This window comes from Triturus cristatus, chromosome 8 (genome assembly GCF_964204655.1).
Source record: "Triturus cristatus chromosome 8, aTriCri1.1, whole genome shotgun sequence".
In the NCBI taxonomy this organism is placed as follows: Eukaryota; Metazoa; Chordata; class Amphibia; order Caudata; family Salamandridae; genus Triturus; species Triturus cristatus.
In genome coordinates this window covers 806,868,908-806,885,187 of record NC_140591.1, presented here as the reverse complement: position 1 = coordinate 806,885,187, position 16,280 = coordinate 806,868,908, and the positions used below count along the sequence as shown (strand labels likewise).

The 16,280-nt window shown below is 48.7% G+C and overlaps 2 protein-coding genes across 3 annotated transcripts in view; both read right to left on the bottom strand.

The window, feature by feature from the left end:
• Nucleotides 1–16,280, bottom strand: part of CLYBL (citramalyl-CoA lyase) — a 2,027,539-nt gene that overhangs the window by 766,916 nt on the left and 1,244,343 nt on the right. The gene's annotated exons all lie outside the window — the stretch shown is intronic.
• On the bottom strand, nt 815–1,075 carry SPATA45 (spermatogenesis associated 45). The gene has a single exon (XM_085620662.1). The coding sequence runs from the start codon at nt 1,073–1,075 to the stop codon at nt 815–817; it is 261 nt and encodes an 86-aa protein (XP_085476788.1).

Below are 16,280 nucleotides of genomic sequence, written 5' to 3'. Positions count from 1 at the left end.
CTTTGGTAGGTGCTGTCTCTCTCCCTAGTGCTCTGACACCATTGCTTTATGTCTTTCTTTGACTTTGTATGTCTCTTTCTATATGTTTCCTTCTCTTGCTGTCTCTCTTAGTTTCAGTCTCTCACCATTGTTCTGTCTTTGACTTTGTCTCTTTCTGTATTTATCCTTCTTTTGCTGTCACTCTCGCTCTCCCAACATCGTGCCATGACTTTCTTTGACTTTGTCTCTTCCTATATGTTTCTCTCTTGCTCTCTCTCTCCCTCTATATCTCAATCTCTGTCTCCCCTGTCTCCTGTTTGCCAGCAGTTCCCTTCAAATTTATTCAACAAACTACAAATGTTAGGGTGCTCAGTTACATGCAAATTGGAAAGCTTAATCTCTGGGAGGCTGTGAATGTCCTGGGCCATGGAGATGCCCAGCTTCAGGACCGGAGTCTTACTCTTTGTTATATGCTGAATGCAGTTTGAAAAGTGTCTGCCGTGAAATGCAGTCAGTAGTTTTAACCCTCCGGGATGAGTTTTTTCCGATGCCCTCTTTCCCCATACCTGTAAGGATAGTGTAATTTTTGACATTATAATAATGATTCAACCTTAAATGTATTCGACATCACATCTACAATGAGGCGCCTGTTTCGAAATTTTCTTGTACATTAGGCTCAGGGGATACTCGTGCCTTCTAATCATGGCTGTGTAAAAGTCTGCCACCGAGTAGAATTAGTTACTTGAAGACATGATAACTTGCAAAATATAAGGAGAATAGAGAGGGCAGGCAAGGGGCGGATATTTAAGCACATTTAATGATTGCATATATAATTTTAAATTAGAATTGAAAGAGCAGTGCCCTGACCTCGGTTCGGGAAGTGCCTCTTCTCCCACCCCCGCGGCTGTGCTGTGGTCCACGAATCCCTTGACACTGCACTTTGGTACGGGGGCTGAGCCAGGACACTCTGGAACTTCTCTGGGAAATGCCTCCTCTGAGCCCGGAGCCAGGACTGCCGGCTCTTCCCCTCCACCAGGCACCAGCTCTCCCGGCTCTCGTAGAGCTGCACCAGGGCCTGCTCGTCGCTCCCGGGCATCCTGTAAGGAGCTCCCCCCGTCGCTGCTCAGCAAGCGCCTCGTGACATCACTGCCCCCCCCCTGAGCACTGGAGCGCAGCCCTAGCCCCTCTGACAGCTGACACTTTGCTCTTTCGCCATGGCAGGCAAACAAGAGGTAGCCATGGCGCACAGGTTCCCTCCAGCTTTCACTCAGCAAAGCGGATCACCAAAGACATTCGAGAGACATCGGCCTGGGGAGATGTTTGGTTACTTCGGTACTGGGCAACTAACTTGTAGTTTTCCAGGAACATAAAACAACTAGTATTGCGTAAAGGGGGAGCCCTCCCTGGGGAAAAATATCACCCCACCGCGCTCGGGACGGTAGAGGGAGGGAGTAAAGTGATGGGTGGGGATATCAGAAAAGGAATGGGGGTGCAAACGGGAGGAGGGGAAGAGCCCGTACAAGTTCCTGTTTCTTTTTTGGAAACAAAGAAAACTCTGTGCGCTCAGGACGGTAGAGAGAGGGAGGGAGTAAAGTGACGGGTGGGGCATGTTGTGCCTGCCTGCAGCCCTGCCTCCTTTTGGGACAGCCCATCCGAACTGGATCGCGGCTTGTTTATATAATACGCCTGGTGAAGGTAAGAAAGTGCTTCACGACAGCCGTGAAGCAAGTGATCCAGTCCGGAGGGGCCGTACCAAAAGGCCGGCAATAAAAAAAACTCATTGCCAATGGCAGGCCACCGTTTAGTATAAACGGTGACGCCAACCAATGAAAATGAGGGGCGGGGCTTCAAGTCCCCTTCTGAAATCCCTCTCTCACAATATCTCTCGCAAGCGAGCAGCGCATGCGCTACAACGCTAGGCGAGACCTGAAAAAGAAGTTGCACCCTCAAGTGCAATCCTCAGCCTACAACCTACAGATTGGAAACAACTCAACCACCAAACTGCTTTCGATATGCAGGTAAACTAAGAAGGGTTGGCATATGTTTCGCCATGGCATTATATAGTTTTGTACACAATAATACTAAGACCAAAATACGCAGCAGTCTGCAGCAAAATGTAACTTATACCTCTTACATTCACATAAGACATATCTGCTACAAGTGTTGTCCATCCCCTGTACTGTACAGCCAAAAAACACATCAGATGAACAGGCATGGAATAACTGAAGAGATCTATCACGCACTGCTGGACAATTCGAAAAACTTTAAAGTAGTCCACTGCAGGTTCCGCATCTCACAATGACACTCTGATATGGGATGATAATATACATCTGGTGTTTGCTATGATAATAACAATGCCCAACCCAGCTGATCTCTCCACTTCTCTGTCCCTCCAAAAATGCCAAGTCAGGACCACAACAAGACACATAATTTCCGATTTGACAACCCAGTGCATTTACCAGCTAAGCAGACTATAGTCATAAAAAATACCATATAGGGACCTGCAGAGCTGTTCAAAGCTGCTACCATACTGAAAACCATAAAACTGCACTTCCGTCCCAATACAATACACTGTAAATCAGCAAGTCTGCTACAACAGCACAACTTAAAACTGAGAATCTGCAATGTAAACACTCATCAAACACTCAGAAAACCTAGTGTGGGCTAAATGTTTTTAATGGTAGAGAAACATTTCCAACAGTTAGTGCTGGTGTCAGGGTTTCCCAGATATCTGGTACATGTTCAAGGGTTTCATAGTTTTAGTGCCTGCCGTGAGATTGTTTTCTTTTTCTCCATGGCCTCCTTCGATCACCCGCTGTGTTCTGTTTTCAGACAGCTGGGAGATAAAGCCATGGCCCGTGGAGACTCAACCTTTCTGTGTTCTTTGGATAAAGCTCGTAAATAGGCGCATCGGTAGATTGTGTGTTAGAAAAACTTTCCTCACATTTCTGTTCAGTCGTTTAAACATCGTACAAAACGGAATATAACGGGGAAAGCAGCAGTAAAACAGATATGAGACTTAACCTGTATGTACCTCAAGACCCAGCATCTCATTTATAACCCCCTTTCATTCTATTTCTTCAGTACATCTGTATCTACACCAAAATGGTGAGCGCAGCCTCCACCTTCTAACCTAAGCAGCTAGCTACTCCAAGGAGCAAACTTGCTTGGGCCCTTTTAGGGAAATGGTATATTCCTTACAGGCTTTAGTATCTGACATCATAAAATAATAAAAATGAAAACATACCAACTGCCCCAAAGGTCAAAACACTGCCTCTTCCCCTTCCCTCAAACTCAACATCAAAAAACGTAATTACATATGAAAGGGTGCATTTTGCGGCTCGTGGATACAGCAAGTAATCGCTTCCGCGTTGAGCTTAAGTGCCCGCCCACTGCTACTCTCTTGAACAGAGCAGGGACGTGTATTTTATTGTCTGTACGACCAGAAACATATGGAATAATTAGCAACTTGTTTACCACTGCCATAAATCTAACCCGGAAGCCATCGTCCCAATTCCTCAATTTTCACAATTAAGGTTGATGGCCAGAAAATCCCAAATTACATTAACATCGCTCCATGCTAAGGTAGAGGAGAGTGGTACTTTTAAAATGTATTTTAATTGGTTCGAGAGATCTGACAACAGGTACAAATCTACTAAGCATAGAATTCATTTTAAGAGTATAATTACAGTGTCTTTGCAGCCGTAAAAACGTAATAATGTTCGTTGTACATTCTTGTACGAAAAATATTATCTTTTGGTCCGTTCGTTTTCAGGAATCCATTTTATTAGCCTTCGCAAACAGGATTACGTCTTAAGTATCATGTTGCTTAAGTGCGCGTGTGTGTGTGTGGGGGGGGGGGGGGGAGCTGGTGATAGAGGGGTAAGCGGCCAACACCGAACCCCATAACCAAGTGCTCCTGCCCCGCACCATCCCTTACCAGGAAGGGAATCTGCACAGCACCGAGGGAGACAGGATCGGCTACCGTGAGGCCCTGGCTGAAAATGGATCCGCAACGTCGTAAGGGGCTCCAGGCCTGTGCTGCCCGTGCAGTGAGTGGTACACCTATGACCCCATCCATTGATAGCTGGGAGCCGTATCTGAGCGCGAAGCTCTGGTGAGGGTGAGTGGCACCTCACCTGGCCGGGCAGGAGCGCTCCAGTGCGGACTAGAAGGGTCTGTCTCACTGTTGGACTTCACCATCTCCAGCCTCACCCCTGCGCCCCGCGCCCCTTCCTGATATCAGTGGCGGGATGGGCACTCAGAGACGATGCTCCACGGGACACTAATGTACCCCCTTGTTGACTGTGACAGCGTAGTATATTGGGCTGTGCCCCTGCAACAAATGCCAACTCACACATGGTTCCCTGGTGAACACTGCGCCGCCGTGTGTGGGTGCGCCCATGGGCTAGAGCATTTGCACTCCTATAGTGGTGAGGAGCTGGACCACGTGGGGTGCTGCCCCGCCCACTTACCAGGCCTCTGAGAGCTCCCGGCGCTGGAACTGGGAACTGCAGGCACCACAGAGCTCACCCATGCAACCAGTGACCCAGCTGCTGGACCGGTCCCCTCCCAGGCTGACTGCCTGAAGGCTCTCGTCCCTCCTGAATTCTGTTGGTATTCAGGGGCCCCCCTCGTTGTGGGTTTCCAATTGTCATGTTTGGAGGCTGCTGAGGCATGGTCCGACCCAGGGCCTCCAGGCTTCCGCCCCCCCCCCCCTAAAGATGATAATGGATATGCTGTCAACTTCCCCCGCGCTGGCAGATCTGATTCGCCAACTGAAAAGCATCCTTGAAAAGCACACTGGAATGTTTGACTAAGTGGTGCAGATTATTCAGGACTCTAAAACTGCCATGAAGACCCAGCATGTGGCGATCCAAATACAAATTGGGTTACTACGAAGGGATCACGCCAATCTCACAGAGCAAGTGAATGACCATGCAGGATCAACTATAACTCCTGCTGACTGAGGGAGTAGACCTCAATGCAAGAGCATAGGATGTGGAGGGGCTCTTGTGGCACAACAATGTCGCTTCTTTGGGGGGGGGGTGTCGGCGAGGGTCCCAACATGGAGCTTCATCTTGAGGACTGGCTATCACAAATGGTTCTGACCAACCGGATTCCAAAGTTCTTCTCCATTGAAAGGGCTCACCGAAACACCGGCCGCCCCCTTGTCCCGAGGGCCCACCAGCATCCCGTGATTGTGTGTATGCTCAATTACAGAAACAGGGATCTTCTCTTGCAATTAATCTGTGGAAGTGCCCCTGGTTGTACAATGGAAATACCGTCATTGTGTAATACAGCAGAGGTCCAACGGCGTCGCAACACTTTTGGAGCGCTCAAGACACAACTGCTGACCCTGGAACTGATGTATGCTCAGGGTGGTGGATGCCGATATGACTCACTTCTTTCCCTCCCAGAGGAGACCTGAACGTGGCTGCGCACCAAAGAAGACCAAGACCAGCCAGGCGCAGAAGGGCAGGCCGGATGGAAGGCCCAGATGCCGACGCCACCGGCACAGACCCCAATTTTTCTCATCTGAGGAGCAAGTGGCAAAAGAATGAACCCAGGGGGTGGCGGAGGTCTCCCTCCATGGTGTCAATAGATTCCAGGTCCTGGCAACTGACACTGACCAGGAATCCGTGCTCGGAGCCGCCAGGGTGGTGGCTTCAGATGGAGACTATCATAAGCCACCTCCCTAGATCCCAGGTGATTCCAATGGGGCGGTGACACACAATGTGATGTTAGTCCGGAACCCCCTCAAAAATATATCCTCGGTGTACAGAAGGAGACACTGCTCTGGTGGCAAATCCCAGGGGGAAAGGGGTTGGGATGGTGAGCGCGTATGGAGTAAAAAAATGCTGTTGCTTGTCTACTCAACTGCAAAACTGCAGCAGGCATTCACACCAGTCTGATGAATGGTACCGGCAGATATGTTATCTATAAACAAACAAACATTAAGTCTTTCCATGTCCTATGGGAGTGCCCTCGAATACACCACTACTGGGAGAGGGTAACCCGGGTGATGTTGGAGGTCCTGAGTCAAGACATTCCCATGGATGCCAGATGGCATATACTGTGTGTAACAGGGGAACAGATTTGGCCAAATACCAGAAACTTTGGCTTATGGTGGCGGCCATGGTGGCTTGAAGAAATATTTCCCAGACATGGGGGGCTGCCCTACCACCGAGGGTGAGCCAATGGAAGACTGATTTAGACAGATGTTGTACAGCCGAAAAAGTAGTGTTCGAAGGCAGAGGTTGCCCTAAGAAATGGGAGAAAGTGTGGCACCTCTGGGTCGCTTGCATGGGTCTATGAAGTAGTGGGGGGATGAGTGCGGGGTGGGTGGGCCACCGGACTGTGTAGGAACCCTCGAGTGAGAGTTATTGGTGATGTATGTCGATCAATCTATAATGCTAATTGTTTGTAACTCGGAATTGTATATTACAGTGTCTTCACTATTCACTTCAGTCGGTCACTGTACTGTATACTGCATTATTTTATGTTTAATAATTAAAAAAAAAATATATATATATATATATTAGATATATTAATGCTTTCTAGCCTAGTATTAGCTCTATCTTTTAAGTTATCATCTCACAAAAGCTTTTCATATCTCAACCAACTTTAGTTTTGTTGTCAGTTGGTTTTAGATAGTCTATGGAGGTTCCTTCATCAAAGTTTCGAAACTGAAGTGAGTATGATTCCAGCATCAAACCCACAAGCTAATTTGGAAAGGGTTTCTTTCATCCAAGTCCTTTCTGGCACAGCCCTACCAACAGAAATCACAAGTTGAACAAAAACACTGGTTACCTTGTTTGCAAGCACGATGTTGCAACCAAGCTCAGCGCATTGCAAAATCAAGTCTGTTAGGTGGTTTCTCCATTAGGGCTGTGGGGCTGCGCCCCTCTTAAATTCAAAACACTTTCATAACAACATATACAGATCAAATTTATTTAGAGATACGATCGTATCTCTAAGTAAATCAATGTATTTAAATCTGAGCTGAGCTGTCTGTTTCAGGCTGCCTGCCTCGCCTCGTTCTGAAGCAGGAAACGGAGGTCAGGCAGTAAATTCACTTTTGGAACTGTGATGCAAGACGCAGGGTTTTCTGTTTAAAAGGCCTTCATTGCCATTGGGTCTATGATTGCATACACTCTGTGGGCCAGTGATGCAATTAGTGTCATGGTTTCTGGCGTCAGAGACTTCATCCCTGCGTGACTTCAGACATCCGTCATTCAAAGGCGTAGATACCACCCTTTAGTCATACGTGTAAGTGGATGCAAGCACGTCTGATCCGATGACTTGTTCTCAGTAATGGTAAGTGTTTGCAAGCTAATGTTGTGTTCTGTATATTGTGCTGAGACCCATCACGCTAACCTCCCCCACTGTGACACCCCAGGCCCTGACTGCACTGTGCTGCCCCGTTACAAGTGTAGCTGCAGCATTTTCTCTACCGCAAAATGGATCCAAATAAAAAGCAGGGTTCGTTCTTGTTCCCTTGCGAAGTTGTCAGTTGATCTAAATATCCGTGTTAAGCAAGGCGACAAATGTGTGCTTACAGTGGACAGATCTGTTCTCTGATGTGTGACATTAAAACTGCCCATGGCTTCATGCCCCTAAGTTAACACCGATGCCAAAACATGGATTGACTTGCAAACAATGAATGTTAAAAACGTTAAGGCAATACATTTCAGTGATTTAGTTCCTCTCTTATTTCTCATACTTCACTTAATCTTGCATTCCCAAAGAGTTAACTATTTTATAATAATGTTGTTTATCTGTATTTTTTTCTATGCATACTTTGAGGCTTGAGCAATGCCAGGTGTTTATGAGGGGCTTTGATTGAGTGTGCATGCGCTAAGGCTGAAGCCAAACAAAGTGCGTGTCAGTGTGTTGGCCTTTGTGTGGGGCACATAGAACAATGTTTATGTATTGCATTTGCAACTGAAATTCTGTGGATGTGTGTGTGAAGGGGGTACACAAATGTCAAAATATTTGCAAGGCAAAAGTAAGAGAAAATAAAGTGCTTTAATTTGAGGGAGTGCAGTGTATGCTTTGGGGCAGTGAAGTGACAGATGCAAATAAGTGCATACAGGGAAGAGTGAAAAGAGGATGTTGAAGAGGAAAGACAGGTGGTTGAAAATGTGGAGATGGACAAGATATGTAGAGAAAAAGAGGATGCATATCTAACATAAAACACACACAACTGTAGGCTAAAACTCCTTCCACACGCCTCAATGCTATTTAATTCACAGACTCAGTATTTCAGAATTGAAACATTTCCAATGGTATTTATTTATAACAAATCATTGTTGTTACGCATTCATTTTAAACAGCTAACACCCGTTGACAAAGCCAATCGTAGTGAAAGGTTTTAGGTGTAGATCAGTTGTTATGTCATTTATCTGGATACAATTACATGTCAGAGAGAAACCAGTAAACCAAAATACTGGTCGTTTGGCACACTATGGGAATCACAGAAATGTATTTGGCATGTTCCTTTATAGAGAGCTCTTACTTTTTTCATCCCACTTAAAGACCTGTCTGCGCATATTTCTATTTGACTGGTTGCAGCAAGCAGCTGTGGGTTCTTCCTGAAGCCTGGTGGTTAGACCATTTTTAGGTCTCGCCTACACAGCGCGCATGCACTGCGTAGGAAAAAGACCTTTAGCCATCAGCACAGCTTTGCGGGCAAAAACGTGCACGCGTTGCATTGCTACCAATGGCATTGCGTGCACGTCTGGCGATTCCCTTGCGGGAGCAAGCTTTTTCGCCATGTGTTATCAATTATCTCTCCTGGCGCTGCTGGCTCCAACAAGGGAAACGCTGCCTGCTCTCGGTTGCACTCCCCCCCCCCCCCACCCCCTATTTGCGCGAGGTGTGCACGCTTGTTACAAGTTCTGAACGACTCGATTTCCACATGTGGGGGACTTTTAAGGTGCCTGGTTTGCAAATGTGGAGGGGACACTTTGATTTGGTACAGGCGCCTAATTTCTGTCCTGATTCTACCTTGTCGGGATTCTGCTGTCTGCTGCAATGACTGATGTCGGGATGCCCGTTTACTGTGTGTCAGGATTCTGATGTAAGCTCACTATTCTGGTGTACTGCCTGTCAGGTGGTGCTGTGCATCCTGTTAGAATTCCGTCATACTATCTGATGACTGCATTTTTCTGTACTGCCGGGCATGCTTCTTCGGTGTTGCATGGTTTGTTCATCCTGCTGCTGCATCGTGTGATGCCAGGCACCAGCGTGCGTCCCAGATATGATATGTGGAGTTAAAGCAGGAGACGGCACCCGTGCAGTTCTCCACTCTTTCCCTTCTCCAAGTTCTGCAGCGAGAGAGTGTGATGTTGTTTTCATGAAAGGAGGAGGGGCGAGCGCCGCAAACCGAAGCACCTAAAAGTCCCCATTTCTTCAAGGCCACCTGTGCGATCAGCATTGAAAGGCTAGTAACTTTCCCCTTCTCTCATATGATTTATACGCCCAGCGCAGGCAGGGAGCAACAAGCGCCCTTTGTGTGGCAAGAGCCGGTGCCCCCTGGTGGGGCTGCAGCCACTGAGCAGCTTTGTCTTCTGCTCGCTGCTCTAAGCTATGCGCTGGGCTCCCCGGCCGGCGCAGCGCTTCTTCCGCCCCGGGGAGCAGCTCCTGTTCCATCTGTGCCGCCGGTGACCCTTCATGCAGCTGGGAGCCTGCCGCAGTCCACCTTCCGCGGCTCGCAGCTCCCCTCGGGAGAGGATCTGGAACATCCCCACGTTTGAAACCCAGGCAACGGCAACATCAACGTGCCTTGGCCCGAGGCGCCTGAGCCCTGCACTGCACTATGTGGAGGCAGCCCCCGTGACAGCTGGAGGGGCCGCACCGAAGCCCTGTCAGAGGCCAGGTCCCGCCACAGCTCTCCTGGCCCTGTGTCGGTTCGCGCTACTCGCCGGACTCTGTTACTGTGGTAAGTGTTACTTAGAGTTTTGGTTCTATAGTGGGCTTCAATAAAGTGCCTGCACTTCCATCCCGGCTTCTCTATGGACCAGTGTAGCAATATTGCATTTGCACGTATATAGCGCTTACTACCTCTAATGAGGCGTCGACCTAGAATTAAATGCACTATCCATACCAACTTCTGTTTATGCTCACATTTGCTCCTCAAAACAGCTTACAAATTGCAAACTAGTAAGTTATACCTTGCAGAAAATACTCATGAGACAGCTGCCACTCGATGAGAACACTACGAAAATAAGTTATAAATAGTAAATTATTATTTCAGTAATCGGAAAACTGCCTAACAAACGGCAATATTATTCCTAGGTAACTAATGTGAGAGGCGCACTCTGTGGGTGCCCGAGGGGCTCCACGTTAGTCTGTGGCACAGCAAGTGGGGCGCATACAAACCATCAAGTTACACGGTTGCTTCAGAACGTTCATAAAGATCACATTCTAATTGATTGTAACAAGGAACAGGTGCAGATAATTAATTTGATGAGGCTGCCTTTGAGAGGTGCTTTAGAATATTCACAACGGTCATGTTCTAATTGCTTATAGCAAAGAACAGGTACGGATGATTAATTTGATGAGGGCTGTCTTCTGGAAGGTTCACATGCCGGTTGCTTGATGCTTATTCTGGTAGATTTTCTCGATGTTTCAGTGGTACCTGAAATCTGAGCTTGTATATGCATGGTAAAACATTTGTAAAAGCTATTAAGCCATTTTAAACAAACCCGGGAATACCAGCTGCAGCTAGCTCCAGCAGCATGTAATATGGTCAAAAGTCAGGGTACAAGATGTTTGTTCATTCATAAGTGTTGGGAGGAATGAATTGAGTCATGCCCGTATTTTGTTATAGTCAAGAGAGGGGAGCTGTGGTAGTCAAGAGAGGTGAGCTGTGGCAGCAATCCTGACAGAGACTCCACAATTGCCTCGGTAAGATCACCTCGAAGGGAGATTCCAGAACAGTGACTCTTTCCTTACCAGTGAGTGAAGCGAACAAGTTACTTATCTTCAGTAACGCTTTTTCTGGTGGATACAGTATCTGCCTGTGGATTCCTCACCTAGTGAATATCCCCTGCGCCAGCAACATTCGGAAACTTTTGTAGCAGTCCACGCCAATGGGGTCGAAGACGATGTCACAGAGACACGGCTCCGCTCGCGACTCCGCTGACGTCACCGGCTCCATAAGAAGACGTCAGTTCCGCCCTTTTTTCTGTGCCTTCGAGGCACACGGACGGACTGACAGCAATATATACACTGTATACACAGTACATAATATATAAAGCAACACACAAAATGTGGAGAATAAGTAGAAAGGCAAAAGAAACAACACAATGCCTTTGACAGTAATAAATATAACTTGAAACACCATCATATACTAAAGGTATACAAGGGTGGACAACGGGGAGGCGGGTTGGTCAGTGAGAAATCCACAGGCAGATACTGTATCCACCAGAAAAAGCGTTACCGAAGGTAAGTAACTTGTTCTTCTGATGGATACATCTGCAAGTGGATTCCTCACCTTGTGAATAGATTCCCACAGCAGTCCCACTCCCGGAGGAGGGTGTCCACCCTTCTATACCAGAAAGTCTTGAAGGACGGAACAAGCAAAGTGTCCGTCCCTCCTCACCTCGGTGTCCAAGCAATAATGTTTTGCAAAGGTGTGAAGGGAGGCCAAGTTGCCGCCCTACAAATGTCCTCCACAGGAACGCCCCTAGACAAAGCAGAAGTGGAAGACTTTGCTCTAGTGGAATGAGCCCTTAAACCCTCTGGAGGTTCCTTACCAGCCAGGGAGTAGCATATCTTGATGCACAAGACAATTCATCTGGAAAGGGTGCGCTTGTGCACCGCTCGACCTTTCCTGCAGGCAACAAAGCCCACGAAGAGCTGGTCATTAACTCTGAAGTCTTTTGTCCTGTCCAGGTAGAAGCTCACCGCCCTCTTAGGGTCCAAGCGGTGAAGTCTCTCCTCCTCCTTGGAAGGGTGAGGGGGAGGATAGAAGGTAGGAAGGGTAATGGACTGCCCCAGTTGGAAGGGAGTTACCACCTTTGGCAGAAATGCAGCCCTGGTCCTGAGTACCATTCTTTCAGCATGAATGGCCAAGAACGGGGGTTTTGAACTTAGAGCTTGAAGCTCACTTACCCTCCTTGCCGAGGTGATTGCAATGAGAAAAACCGTCTTGAAAGACAACAGTCTCAAGGGACACTTGTGTAAGGGCTCGAAGGGAGAACCCATAAGATAAGTCAAGACAAGGTTTAAGTCCCATTGAGGCACAATAAAGGGAGTAGGAGGAAACCTGTTTGTGAGGCCCTTAAGAAAACGAAGAACAATAGGTGATTTGAATAATGACGGCTGATCCGGCAAGCAAAGGAAAGCCAACAAAGCGATAAGTATCCTTTTACAGTAGCCACAGCAAAGTCTTGCTGAGCAAGAGAAAGGGCAAACTGTAGAATGTTAAATAGACGAGCCTTCAAAGGATCAATTGACTTCTCTCCACACCAAAGTACAAATTTAGACCACCTATAGGAATATATAGATTTGGTGGAATGACGTCTGGCAGACAAAATTACATCTACCACATCAGGTGGGAGAGAAAAAGAATTCAGGTTGCCCCGTTCAATCTCCAGGCATGAAGGTGTAAGCTCTGGAGGTGGGGGTGTAGAACCTGCCCCTCCGACTGCGAGAGGAGGTCTGCCCTCAGAGGGAGACGGAGCGGAGGGCACAAGGAGAGGTGGAGAAGATCTGAATACCACACCCTTCTTGGCCAATCCGGGGCGATCAATATGACTCGGGCCCGGTCTTGGCGAATCTTCCTCAGAACCCGAGGAATCAATGGTATGGGAGGAAATGCGTAAAGGAGTCGAGAGCTCCAACTCAACTGAAACGCGTCCCCCAACGCTCCCTGCATCAGATACTGGAGACTGCAGAATGATGGGCGGTGAGCATTCTCGTGAGTGGCGAACAGGTCCACCCGAGGAGTTCCCCACATTCGAAAGACGTGACGAACCACCTCCGGATGGAGCCTCAACTCGTGGTCGGCGGAGAACTGCCGACTGAGACTGTCCGCACGTACGTTTAGAACCCCGGCCAGATGATTTGCCATCAGACAAATCTGATGGTCCTGAGCCCAGGACCATAGACGCAGAGCCTCTCTGCAGAGACAAAGAGACCCCCACTCCTCCCTGTTTGTTGACATACCGGTCGCGGTAGTGTTGTCCATCAGGACTTGAACAGACTGACCGCGAAGGAAAGGGAGGAAGGCCTTGAGTGCCAAACGAATCGCCCGCAATTCCAGAAGGTTGATGTGAAGCAACCTTTTCTCTGGAGACCAAAGACCCTTGATCTCCAGATCCCCCAGATGAGCACCCCACCCTAAAGTGGATGCATCCGTAATCACTGTGGCCATCGATGGAGGTAGATGAAAGGGCTTTCCTTGAGACAGATTGCCCTCCACACTCCACCAAGACAGATCCGCCGCAGCTTCTCTGGAGATCCTCACAGACTCCCTGAGATCTCCCTTGTGCTGATACCACTGCCTGCGGAGGCACCACTGGAGCGCCCTCATGTGCCAGCGTGCATGGTTGACCAACAGAATGCAGGAAGCAAACAGGCCAAGCAGGCGAAGGACTTTCAGAACTGGAACGACGGCTCCATTGTAAAACAAAGAAATCATTTCCTGTATGTCGAGAATCCTTTGAGGAGGAGGGAATGCTCGACACACAGTAGTGTCCAGTACCGCACCTATGAACAGGTTGCGCTGAGAGGGCACCAGGTGAGATTTGGGCACGTTTATTGAGAAACCCAATTTGTACAACAGCTGAGTTGTATCCTGCAGATGATGTAGCACCTTCTCTGGCGACTCCGCTTTTATCAGCCAGTCGTCCAGAGAGGGGAAAACCGAGATCCCCGACCTTCTGAGATGGGCGGCCACCACTGCCTTTACCTTCGTGAAGACTCAGGGTGCAGTAGTAAGACCAAACGGAAGGACCGCAAACTGATAATGTTGCGATCCTACCGTAAACCGGAGATACTTCCTGTGCGACTTCAGGATGGGGATGTGGAAATAAGCATCCTGCAAGTCGATCAACACCATCCAGTCCTCCTGATTCAGCGCTTGAAGAACCTGAGCAAGGGTGAGCATCTTGAACTTCTCTTGCTTTAGAAAAAGATTCAAGATTCTGAGGTCCAATATCGGACGCAATCTGCCGTCCTTTTTCGGAATCAGGAAATACCGGGAGTAGCATCCCTGACCCCTCTCCTGCTCTGGAACCTCCTCTATCGCACCTTTTTGAAACAACTTCAGGACTTCCTCCTGCAGGAGAAGACGGTGGTCCTCCGAGCAAGCCCCTTGACAAGGAGGGTAATTTGGAGGAAAATCCCGAAAGGGAAGGGCGTACCCATTTTCTACAAGATCCAGAACCCAGAGATCTGTAGTTACAGATTCCCAATCTTGTAGAAAATGGGTAAGCCGGCCCCCCACAGGACCAGCATGATCCAGAATGGCGGATCTAGGGCTGCTTTGCGGTGGTGGGAGGGGCTGAGGAGGAGGAGAGTTGACGGCCACGTGGGCGACCCCTGATTCTACCTCTGTAACCTTTGGACACAGAGCTTTGCTGCTGGGTCTGTCTGTAAGAACGAAAGGATGCCCTTCCGAAGCCTCTGTATCTTTTAAAAGACCCCCTTGACTGGGATTGAAGGCCCAAAGACCTAGCGGTAGCCTTGCTCTCCTTAAAGCGTTCAAGAGCAGCATCTGCCTTCTTACCAAACAAACCAGATCCATCAAATGGCAGGTCCAACAAAGTCAATGGTACATCCTGGGAGAACTCAGAAGACTTCAGCCACGCACTCCTCCTAGTGGCAACAGAAGACCCCATAACTCTCGCTACTGAGTCTGCCGTGTCCAGCCCACTTTGTATCACTTGGCGTGCTGCCGCCTGGGCATCAGTCAAAACTTCATTGAAGCCGACTCTATCCTCCTCAGAAAGCTTTGGTGCCAATTTCTTCGCCGAGTCCATGAGCGCATGGATATAGCGTCCCAACAAGCAAGTTTAATTCGTCGACTTAAGGGCCATGCTGGCCGATGAAAAGACCTTCTTGGCCGACTGGTCTATCTTTTTAGCTTCTCTGTCCCCTGAAACCTGAGGGAAAGCACCCTTGGATTTACCCGAGCAAGCATGGCTCTAGCGAATACCCCGTACATAGCATTTAAATAATGCGAGGGGTCCTGACCTGGTCCAGGGAACGCAGGGTACTGGTCAGGCATCACCGGACTCGGGCTAACCGGCGCCGACGGTGGAATAAGCGGCGTCACAGGCTCACCCGGGACTTGAAGATCCTCAACCGGGGCCGGAGCCGGAGATGAAACCGGAGCCGGAGATGGAACCGGCGTCAGGGATGGCATCGGAACCGGAGATGTAGCCGGAGTCGGCAAAGTCACTGGAGAAGAAAGACCAGGAAAATCCGGGACTGGTGAAGGAGACACGGATTCCTTTCGGCGTCGAGCCGGCGACTTCGACTTCGGAGCCGAACTCTTATCAGAGTGATGATGAGAAGAATGCCTCCTCTTCTTCTTATACTTCTTGGTTCGCGAAGCATGCCCCGAAGTCGACTTCGACGCCGACCTCGATCGTGACCTCGATCTCGACTTCCTTCTTCCTCTCTTTTCCTTTTTCATCTTAGCGATGAAGAGCTTCGCCTCCCTTTCTTTTAGAGCTTTGGAGCTCATCTTGCGACAGCAAGAACAACCATCCACATCGTGGTCGGATGAGAGACACCAAACAAAGTCGTCATGTGGATCAGTGATCGACATGTGTTTGCCACATTCCCGACAGGGCTTGAAACCCGACTTCTTCGTCGACATCTTCTTCGAAGAGAAACAGGGAAACCCAGAAGAAAAACAAAGTAACAGTAAAGCTACCAACAGCAATTCCCGAAATCCGTTGGCGTCAACGGTGCGGAAAAAAGGGAACTGACGTCATCACGCCGCCGTCTTCTTATGGAGCCGGTGATGTCAGCGGAGTCACGAGCGGAGCCGTGTCTCTGTGACGTCGTCTTCGACCCTATCGGCGTGGACTGCTACAAAAGTTTCCGAATGTTGCTGGCGCAGGGGATATTCACAAGGTGAGGAATCCACTGGCAGATGTATCCATCAGAAGAACTATGCTTGTAACAGGTGGGAACAGGCGAGGGGGTTCCTTTTTTGTTTTTTAGTGGTCATATTTCACTGCAAAAAGGGACTCCGAGACGATCAATCTCCATGTTTGGACCCGGGAAGATCAAAGCCTCACCTGCCTCAAGAAGACGCACCTCACTGCGACTGA

Excerpts from the sequence above, each read along its gene's own strand:
- SPATA45 (XM_085620662.1), bottom strand. The coding sequence starts at position 1,075 with ATGCCCGGGAGCGACGAGCAGGCCCTGGTGCAGCTCTACGAGAGCCGG.